The sequence below is a fragment of the Brassica oleracea genome, chromosome C3 (genome assembly GCF_000695525.1).
Source record: "Brassica oleracea var. oleracea cultivar TO1000 chromosome C3, BOL, whole genome shotgun sequence".
In the NCBI taxonomy this organism is placed as follows: Eukaryota; Viridiplantae; Streptophyta; class Magnoliopsida; order Brassicales; family Brassicaceae; genus Brassica; species Brassica oleracea.
The window spans coordinates 121,225-131,467 of record NC_027750.1 but is presented as its reverse complement, the minus strand read 5'-3'; the positions used below and the strand labels follow the sequence as shown (position 1 = coordinate 131,467).

The 10,243-nt window shown below is 32.5% G+C and overlaps 2 protein-coding genes across 2 annotated transcripts; both read left to right on the top strand.

Moving 5' to 3' along the window:
- The first annotated feature begins 1,254 nt into the window (after positions 1-1,254).
- On the top strand, positions 1,255-2,743 carry LOC106328753 (protein LURP-one-related 15-like). Its single transcript, XM_013767262.1, has 3 exons — positions 1,255-1,640; positions 1,738-1,965; positions 2,395-2,743. The coding sequence occupies exons 1-3, from the start codon at positions 1,359-1,361 to the stop codon at positions 2,548-2,550; spliced, it is 666 nt and encodes a 221-aa protein (XP_013622716.1). The 5' UTR covers positions 1,255-1,358; the 3' UTR covers positions 2,551-2,743.
- A 3,277-nt stretch (positions 2,744-6,020) lies between these two features.
- LOC106333119 (target of Myb protein 1) lies at positions 6,021-9,626 on the top strand. Its single transcript, XM_013771599.1, has 9 exons — positions 6,021-6,214; positions 7,341-7,419; positions 7,556-7,657; positions 7,748-7,855; positions 7,943-8,097; positions 8,191-8,272; positions 8,362-8,447; positions 8,539-8,811; positions 8,885-9,626. The coding sequence occupies exons 1-9, from the start codon at positions 6,051-6,053 to the stop codon at positions 9,525-9,527; spliced, it is 1,692 nt and encodes a 563-aa protein (XP_013627053.1). The 5' UTR covers positions 6,021-6,050; the 3' UTR covers positions 9,528-9,626.
- Positions 9,627-10,243: the final 617 nt, after the last annotated feature.

Here is a 10,243-nt window from a genome sequence, read left to right as displayed (position 1 = left end):
AGTAAACCATCTAAAAATTCCGCCCCGCATAATTTCCGATTAATCCCCGATTTTCTCTTTAGGCGCTAGGCCCAACCCAACCGCCCGACTAGCGCCTAGCGCGTTCCCGAACACGGACAATATCTACTCTATTTTTTTTCTCCTTTTCACAAATTCTTTTCCACTTAAAACAATAAATCATACCCAAGAACACTTTCTTTTATAAATCCTATCGGCTTCGAAAAACACGCACTTAGTATTACAAAATGGACTAGCCCAAAAGCTTACCACACTGCATAATTCGAGTTTGAATATTTTCCAACAAATTCATTATACAAATACATACATGTGTCGATATGTGTAATAATCTCCAATTTAAATCAAAGCACTCCAAAGTACCGTTATAAAACGGGAAATTTATTACCAAAACAAAAATTCTAACTAAACATAAATATCACGGTCGTTAGAAAGTATCCGACGAAAAAATAAAACGTTGCTAATCCACGGATGAAACAAAAAGATTATGTCTCTCCTTAACTCTCTGTAACAACTCTTTATTGGTTTTTAGAATAGTTTACAAATTCTCGCCTTTCAAGTTGTTAAATTTATTATATTTAATAGCTAATAAATAATCTAAAGTAATTAAAGGGTCTTTTGGTTAAATAATTTATTCTACATCTAGTTCACCCGAATTTAAACTGAGAATTTCATATGAAGTTATGAACAAACATAAACAAATAACAAAATCCTTTCAAAAATTTTTTTCCACTATCTCGATAGATGCATGAGCAATTCTAATGGCTATTTATAATTTATTCTATAATTTTTTTTCTAAAACAAAATAATTCTGTTATAGAGTAATTTTTACTCTAATGGTATTACTTAATAATAGAATTACTTTGTTTTAGAGAAAATTATAGAGTAAATTATTTAAATTTACGAAATTTTATTTAATCTAAAACAACTTTATATTCTTGTTCATAGGGCTGTACAGAAGGAAACATATTAAATACAGTTGAGTAGAACAGTTGTTGGGCCTTTAATCATGTGGACAAATTGGGAAGCTTCGTTATCTTGGGGGCCTGCGTCGGTCGGTGGAGGTACCAATGTTCACTGAATAATCCTTGTTTCCGTGTTAAATTCATGATGAAATATCGGACACATTCATTTACTTCATAAATAAGCCTTTTTAAATAAAAAAAGTGCATAAAGTTTGTTCTCAAGGAAGAAAAAGAAATAAAAGTCAACATATAATATTCGATCCAGATATTTATTTTTGTAAATAAATTCTAGCTAAACTTATCTTTTCGGCATATAGGCGGCGAGAACAAAATAGAGAGAGCATATACAAAAACACGTTGCTAAAGTTGGAGAAGAAAATGGAGCAACCTTATGTGTATGCTTACCCACCAGGCACGGCTCCTCCGCCTCCACAAGGCAGTGGCATCGCCGGAGTGATAGTGGATCCAAGGTTCTGTGCTCCGTATCCCGTGGATCTGGCGATCGTGCGGAAGATGATGAAGTTGACTGACGGTAACTTCGTTATAACGGACGTTAACGGGAACTTGTTGTTCAAGGTGAAGGAGCCGATGTTCGGTCTTCATGACAAGAGGATTTTATTGGATGGTTCTGGATCTCCGGTCTTGACTTTGAGAGAGAAGGTCCGTGTAGAGAGAGAGAGTACACACAACCTAAATCAAGATTGGTTTGTATGTACTACTAGCTAGGGCTTTAACTAAATTAAATTTTATACTGCAGATGGTGAGCTTGCATGACAGGTGGCAAGTATTTAGAGGAGGGAGTACGGAGCAGCGTGATCTACTGTACACGGTTAAGAGATCGTCGATGCTTCAGTTTAAGACCAAACTTGATGTGTTTTTGAGTCACAATAAGGATGAGAAGAGATGCGATTTTAGGGTGAAAGGGAGCTGGTTTGAGCGCTCTTGTGTCGTCTACGCCGGCGAATCTGACGCCATCGTTGCCCAAGTAAACTCTCTCTTTCTTTGTTTCTTTCTTTTCGCATTGATTGGAGTGGACCCTGACTCTGTCCTATCTTAATCAATATTTATGTCATCTCTCTCTCACCTGTGTACGAGTTAGCAGTGTTTATAGCCGGTTCTGGTTCAGATATTTTGGTTTGAGTTGGTTTAGCACCGTCTTAGATCAGCTGGGATCGATTTTCAAAATCTTAACTGCTTTGACATCATATTCTTCTTCTTTAGGTTCTGGTCAGTTTATCCGGAATATACACATGGTTAGCATATATATGTAAATTGGTAGTTTGAGCACGTGTTTTATGAATTGTTAGAATAATCAACACTTGTTAAACCAAATTTGGCAAAAAAAGAAAAGAAAAACATTTACTTGAATACTATAAGTGATTTAAATGGAATGGTTTGTATGTATATAAAACAGATGCACAAGAAGCACACGGTGCAGAGCGTGTTCTTGGGAAAAGATAATTTCTCGGTGACGGTTTATCCAAACGTGGACTATGCCTTCATTGCCTCTCTCGTCGTCATTCTCGATGATGTTAACCGAGAAGACCGCGCCGCCGCCGGCAGTAGCTGATCAGATCAGACGGTGTGCATGTGTGTGTGTGAGAGAGAGGGCTTGCTCACGTAGTAGTTATGCTTTTGGCTTTGTATTGTACTGTACCTATATATTCTCTAAACTTTGGAATGTGGACTTGTTCTTTGTGTGGTGATCTTTCCAGTTGTAAAATAATACAAATGTATGTATAGTTAGTCATTCACGCACTTTCTTACATAAATTTTACTATATGTTATGTTTTTTAATTCTGTTACTAACCAATGTTACTATTTTTCAGGTGGTGCCATTGTGTGTTATCCCTTATATGTATACTAGTGATCTCCCGTGCTTCGCACCGGGACGTTCGATATGGAATCAAGATATATTCAACATTCAAAAATTAAAATTATTAGATATGAAAACTCAGAAAAACATATCTCTTCCATAAATTGCAAATAAAATATTAACATATTTGGTAGCTAATTGAAGTCAGTATTTTTTGTAATCTTTTAGTTCTTTTTATGTATATTTTTGGTTTTTTATTACTCTTATCTTCATTAGTATATTTATTTCAAAGTTTTTTGCTTAAGAAAAAATCTACAAAATTTAATAACATTATATAAGAAAAATAAAAAGTGTATATTGATCTGAAAGTAAACATGTATAATATTTCTATAAGATTATCACATATTTTTTTGCTGCATAAAACATATTTTGTAAAAAGGAAAACCTACTTGATGTTTGGTTTGATCTAGAAAGTAAATATGATTTTTTTTAAAAGTGTTTAGTGTCATGTGCCAAAAATTTAGAAACGTACATTAAAGCTGGTATAGATGATTTACAACAATAGCGAGTCAAACTTCTTCTACAATAACTGAGTAACAGTTTAAAAATCGTGTGATCAACGAAGCTGTGAGAGAGAGAAATATAAGGAATTTTTTAATTTATATTTTTATTTTATATATAAATAAGTAGGAATAAGTTAGTAAACTTTTTTTTAACAAATCAGTTACTAAACGTTATGCCTTTAAGTTTTTTATGCATTTGTATTTTTCTCTTTAATTTTTAAACATATTTCAATTGTCAAAATTTTATTGGTAGAGTGACTTGTGCTTTAGTATATAGGGGATTAAAAGAGAAGCATTCACAGTGTAATAGACACGTGACAACCTCACAATGATTCGATAATAAGTATGCTAACGCGTTTACACTATATTCATAAATGTGTTTACACTATATACTTTACGTTTTTTTTTCAATATCAAACTAACATACATGGTTTCAATAAAACTCTAGATTTTTCGGTTCGAATAAAAATAGATAACGAATCAAAAGCCAAACTATGTATTATTTTTATTGTTTACGGATAAAGTTGAGCAAAATATTCATAAATTTTGATTCGATTCGTTATCCGTTTTGATTTGAACAAAAAAATCTGGATATCCGTAATTTTACGAAACAAATCAAATACTAAAATACAATATCCAAAAAAGAATCAAATCACAAATACCAATTTTTTTGGAACATATATCTAATTTGATCTGTTATATGCATATATATACACATATGTAAAGAATTATATATATATGTTATATATATTATACTTTATATCAGTTTTACAATATTTTTATGAGTTAAATTTATTATATTAGGTACTAGAATTTAAAAAGTTAAATAATGTTTTATTTTTGTAATAAAATGTTATTATTAAATTTTCAATTATTTTTAAATTTTTATTTTTTACGGATCAAATCGGATATCTTTACAATTCTAAAACATTTCGGATATCCGAGTCACTGAATATCTAGGTGGCTAAAGATCGAATCGATACGAATGCTTCCAAATACTTAGATATTCGATCTGTGTCCACCCCTATTTACGGATATAATTTTGTTTTCTTTATTTGAAAAAATGACTAATGTCAATGTCTTTTTCTATTTTAAATTAATTTTAATTTTATCTTTCATTTATTATTTTGAAAAATGTCATTTAATATTAATTAACATTTTGAAAAATGTCATTTAATATTTGTCAATTGTTTTTATATACTTTTTACATACACATACATGTGCACCTTGATGTGAGCACCTTGTAACTAAGTATTCACCACAACTGAAGTATCTAATTTTTTTTTAAGTTGAAATATTTTTTTTTAATGCTTCTTTCACTACCGACCAAATTGTAGTGAAATGATTTGTCTTAATAATTTTCTTTTCTTTTTCTTAAACTATTATCTGTTTAGAAACTCGACATGACGACTATCTAAAATTCATAACATGAAAATAAACAAATAATATTAATTTTTGGTTTTTACCGGAAAAAACCAAAAAATCAAACATTTTAACCGAATAAACTAAAATGAATATTAATTTAAAATAATAGTTATATTTTAGAAGATTAAAAACCAAAAAAAAAAACTTAAAACCGAACCAATATCCAGATTAAACAGATTTAATGTCTTTTTATTAAAAATAACGAAACTAATAACCACATTCCGCGCAAGACGCAGGTTATTACCTAGTTAATAACTAAAACACACGTCAGGATAATTGGATACGATTAGGGCTGGGCAAAAAATCCGGATCCGAAGAACCGAACCGAACCCGACCGAAAAAGTAGTACCAAACCCGCACCGAAATTGATTAAATATCCGAACGGGTTCAAAATTTTGATATTTAAAGAACTGAAACCGAACCCGATCCGAACCGAAGTATCTCGGGTATCCGAATGTAACCGAAATAGATTTATATACCTAAATATATTACTTATTTTTAGATTTAATGTATATTAAAAACATCCAAAATATATAAGATACTTTTAAGTTGTCTAAAATACTTGGAAATATACATAAATAGTCAAAAGTAAATGTCTAAAATAGCTAAAATATATTCGAAACACCAAAATCTTGAAATATCTATTGATTTTCTATCCAAATATTCAAATCAAACCAATTTATATGTTAATTTTAGGTATTTTGAATATAATATACAAATTTATATGTAATATATTATTTTGTTATTAAAATTTTAAAAATAATTTAAAAGGGTTATCCGAACCCGCAAAGATCCGAACCGAACCCGAACCGAAATTTAAAAATATTCGAATGGGGCTGAAATCTTTAAACCCGAAAACCCGAAACCCGAATAGATCCGAACCGAACTCGAATAGGTATCCGAACGCCCACCCCTAGATACGATGATTGAATTTTAATTAATGAGACAAAAATAAATAAGAAACCGACCGGTTTATCAAGGCTAGACCAGAGTTTATATGAAGGATTGAGGAGGATAGATGGATCATCATCATAATATATTATGAGATAAAGCCACGTGGTTATTATTGCAGAAGGAGCGGGACCGGATGCTACTGAGAAGACGAGGGAAACGTGGCGAAGAAGCGATTAAATTGAACGGAAACACGAACTTCCCGACAGAGAGAGAGAGAGCTTTGCTCTGATTAGTTTCTTTCTTATATATATATATATGGCGGGAAAGTTGGAATGGGGATTATTGTTGTGGAGCGCACAAAAGATCATATGCATGACGATGAGGCCCTCTTCTTCGTCTTCTGCTTGCTCTGCTTCTCCTTCGTTAACGCTGTCGTCGCTGTCAGTGGCGGTCGATAAGGCCACGAGCGAGCTTCTCCTCACTCCTGATTGGACCATCATCATCGCTATCTGCGATTCCCTCAATTCTAATCGCGGGTATAAATTAAATGATAGGATGGTTCTGAATATAAACTATTAACTACATCTCCACCCGCGTTTGTTTCATTTATTTTTAAATAAACATTTTGTTTACAATTCTAAAATGGTATATTATATAATATATATAAGATGTGTCTATCACTTTTTAAAATATAATAATTGTACCATATATGTTTTTTTATTGAATAGTTTGTTTCAAACTTTGCCATATACTTTTTTATTATGTTTTTTGGATTGTTATTTCATTATTTAACTCGTAATTATATATAAAGATTGATAAATATTGTTTTATTGTTATTTCATTATTTAAATCGTAATTATATATAAAGATTTTTTTTGTTTGTTAGATTAGTATTTCATTATTGAATAAAAAATAGAAATAGAATTTGGAAAATATTAAATATTATTATCTCCGAAGATAATCAAACATTTCAGAAAAAAAACTTAACAAAAACTAAATTTAAAGCTTCATGTATAAATTTTTAAGAGAATTTAATTAAACATTTAATTATATTTTTAAAATGAACTATCTATTATTAAAAGTTAAGATTGTAAAGAGTTAAATAAATAGTATACATATGAGTCAAGTATTCTTTAAAATATAAATCTAATGGATCAAGTATTTTTAAATTCAATTATTGAAAGCCCAATAATAATGTTTTTTAGCCCAAAATGATCAGTAACAGTTTTTTCTCCGGGAAAAAAATTGTATTGGTTGTTATGGAAAATATAGAAGATTTAGTGATTAGTTAAGGACAATAGTAACTACTGAAATTTAACTAATAGGTTTGATACGTATTCTTAAAATATTCTAAGTGGCAATCCTCAAGCAATTTTTTTTAACAAAATCGTTTGGATATTTTGTTTGTCGTTAATGCTGGTTTCCAAAATGGAATAGTGGTCGAGATTTTAGTGGTTATTTTTAAACGGAATTTTAGGCATATTGATGTCATTTAGTTAAGCATAATAACACCTTGATTAGAGATTAAATATAGATTAAATGTAACCTGACTTTTTAGAAATAAGTATATTAGGTCCATTTTCTAAAAAATCACACATGAATCAAGTTTGCCACTTTTGTTTTAATATATAAGATATGAATAATGTAATTGGTATATGGCAGTCACTGCAAAGATGCGATCAAAGCGGTCAAGAGAAGATTGCAGCACAAGAGCTCTAAAGTGCAGCTACTCACTCTAACGGTATGTTTGTTAATTAATTGATAACACTGTATCACGAACCCTAAACTCTGCTGCATGCATGCTGCTGTAACTATTAACCTGAGCCGGAACACACATATATTTATAATGGATATTTCGCATTTGGACCATTAATTAGCTGTTGGAAGCAATGCTGAAAAACTGTGGGGAGTTTGTGCATTCTCATATCGCTGAGAAGCATGTGCTTGAAGATATGGTTAAAATTATTGTGAGGAAGAAGGTGATTTTACGTACTCTTAATTTGTTTAACCTTTCTTTTCTGGATTGAACAATTAAATCTTTTTTCTTTGGTGGGATGTGTGTGAAAAAGGGTGATTTTGAAGTAAGGAACAAAATCTTGATATTGTTGGACACTTGGAATGAAGCATTCAGTGCTCGCAAATACCCTCATTACAACTGGGCTTACCGAGAGCTAATCGTAAAATTTAAGCTTCTTTTAAATAACTTTCTGGTGTCTCGGTTTCTCAAACTAACTAAAGCTCTCTTTTTCTTTTGAATATGGCAGCGGTCTGGTGTGAAATTCCCACAACGTTCAAAAGAAGCACCCCTAATGCTCGAACCTTCGTCACAGTCTTCTTCCTCTTCTTCCATGAATTTAATGTCCATCGGTTCATTTAAAAGGCTCGACGAAGCAATGGCTACTGAAATTGAGAGTCTAAGGTAAACCTCCTATTTTTTTTTTCTTTTTTTCTTCTCAAAACATATCCTACATCAATCCTCCTTTGATAATTGTTATTTATTTCGTTGTTTCAGTTTATCGAATCTTGAATCCATGAGAACTGTCATGGATCTCATGAGCGTTATGGTTCAAGCCGTAAATCCCTCTGATAAATCAGTAAGAAAAAATAATGCAATGCTTACTCACGTCTTTGATGGTCTACGCGCGCAAATAATATAATCAAATGGTTTGTGGTATATTAACAGGCCCTGAAAGATGACCTCATAGTTGATCTAGTAGAGCAGTGCAGATCTAATCAGAAGAAACTAATCCAGATGCTCACCACAACTTCGTCTGTTGATCCACTCTAACCTTCCTTTCACGATCATTTTACTCAAGAGAAATGCAATAATATATGTTAGCTGCCTTCTTCCTCTTTTCAGGGACGAGGATGTTATGGCGCGTGGCCTCGAGCTGAATGACTCATTGCAGGTAGCTCTCGCCAGACACGACGCTATCGCCTCTGGTGTCTCTCTTCCTATGTTGCAGGCTGCCCCAGAAACAAGGGACTCGACAAGCTCTGTCCTAATCAAGACTAGTGATGCTGATGCTGCTGCTCTTGAGTCTGACCCTTCTTCATCATCAACGAGCAGTGAAAGTGAAACATATGAGGAGGGAGATGATGTTAAAAATGACTTTATCCAGTTAACCAAAAGGTTAGTCTCTCTCAACAACATAAACCTGCTAAAAGAAAGAAAAAGTTTAAAGAAATGGTCAACGAATTTGCAGTCACGCTCTATTAAATGCCGAGGAAGAAGAAGAAGAAACCTTGCTTCTAGGCAACAACAATGAAAATACAGCGGAAACCGAAGCCAAGACAGAGTGCAAAGATCTAGCTCTATTTGACACAGCAACAAGCAAGTCGGAGCAGGACATTATTGAACTTCTCAGCCTAACTTTGTCAACAACAGCTCTGCCGTCTTCACAAACGCAGGCTCCACCAAACACAAGGTTTTTGGCTGATGATCATATTCTTACGAACAGCTACGTAGTCCCATGGGCACAATCTCAGGCAGAAGCTCAAGTCCCCAAAATGGCACAGTTTGTTCCATTGGGACCTCAGTTTCAGCAGCAGCATCAGCAGCAATTTTCATATGGTTATCCTCAGGCACAATGGAACGGTGTTCAAGCCAACAATTATAATGACACAACACTGTGGGGGCAAGGAGTTAGTGAGAATAAGGTATTTGAGAGAAACTTGCAATACTCAAACTCCTTTCCAGCTAGAGGAGGGGCGGGGGGAGCATCAGGTGCAGAGGTGGAGGGGCAGGCTCAGCAGCAGCCCCAGAGGCAGTATGTTCCTCCGTACAAATTGTTTGAAGATCTGAATGTTTTCTGGAAGGGAGATGGAGGCGTTAGGAGTAGCAAATGAGATTTTGTTGGGATCCCAAAAGATTTTAATAAACTGAATAACAATGAACTTTTTGTCTTAATTTGCTGCGAACAAATAAAAGAGATCCTACTTTGAATTCCTTACTGAAATTAATTGTGTTTCCTTGACTTACAAATCTGACGATACATACAATATATTACAAAGAGTTTGTTTATTAGTTTGACAATGCTATCATGTCCAAGAATACAGGAGAGTGGTTTGGCATATTCTTTTAATCTCCCTCGGTCTAATCGTTTGAAGTTCAATAGATAGGCTGTGTTTGAACTGTTGAACAATGTTGTCTCCGATTATTGTCTCCGTTTCTCTAGAGAAAAACGATTTTATAGTGGTTAATCCATCAATTTAGAGAGTACTAGTAATTCATTGTTCTAAAATGCTTTGATTTTTATCATAATTTTCAATTAAAATAAATTATTATTTTGACCCATTAAATTTAACAAATATTTAATTTTAACATAGTATAAATTTAGATGTAATGAAACTAAGTTATTAAATTTAGTTTTAAATAACAATTTTGTTGACATTTCATGGTTAATTACCTAAGATTTTTTTAAAAAGCACACACTAAAAAAATAAACCTACATTACTTCTTTTGATAGTTTGTTGAATTTTTTATTAATGTTTTGCAAATTTACTTTGCTTTATTAAAAAAACATTTTCTTGACTCATTATTTAATTCTTCCAGACAATTTAAA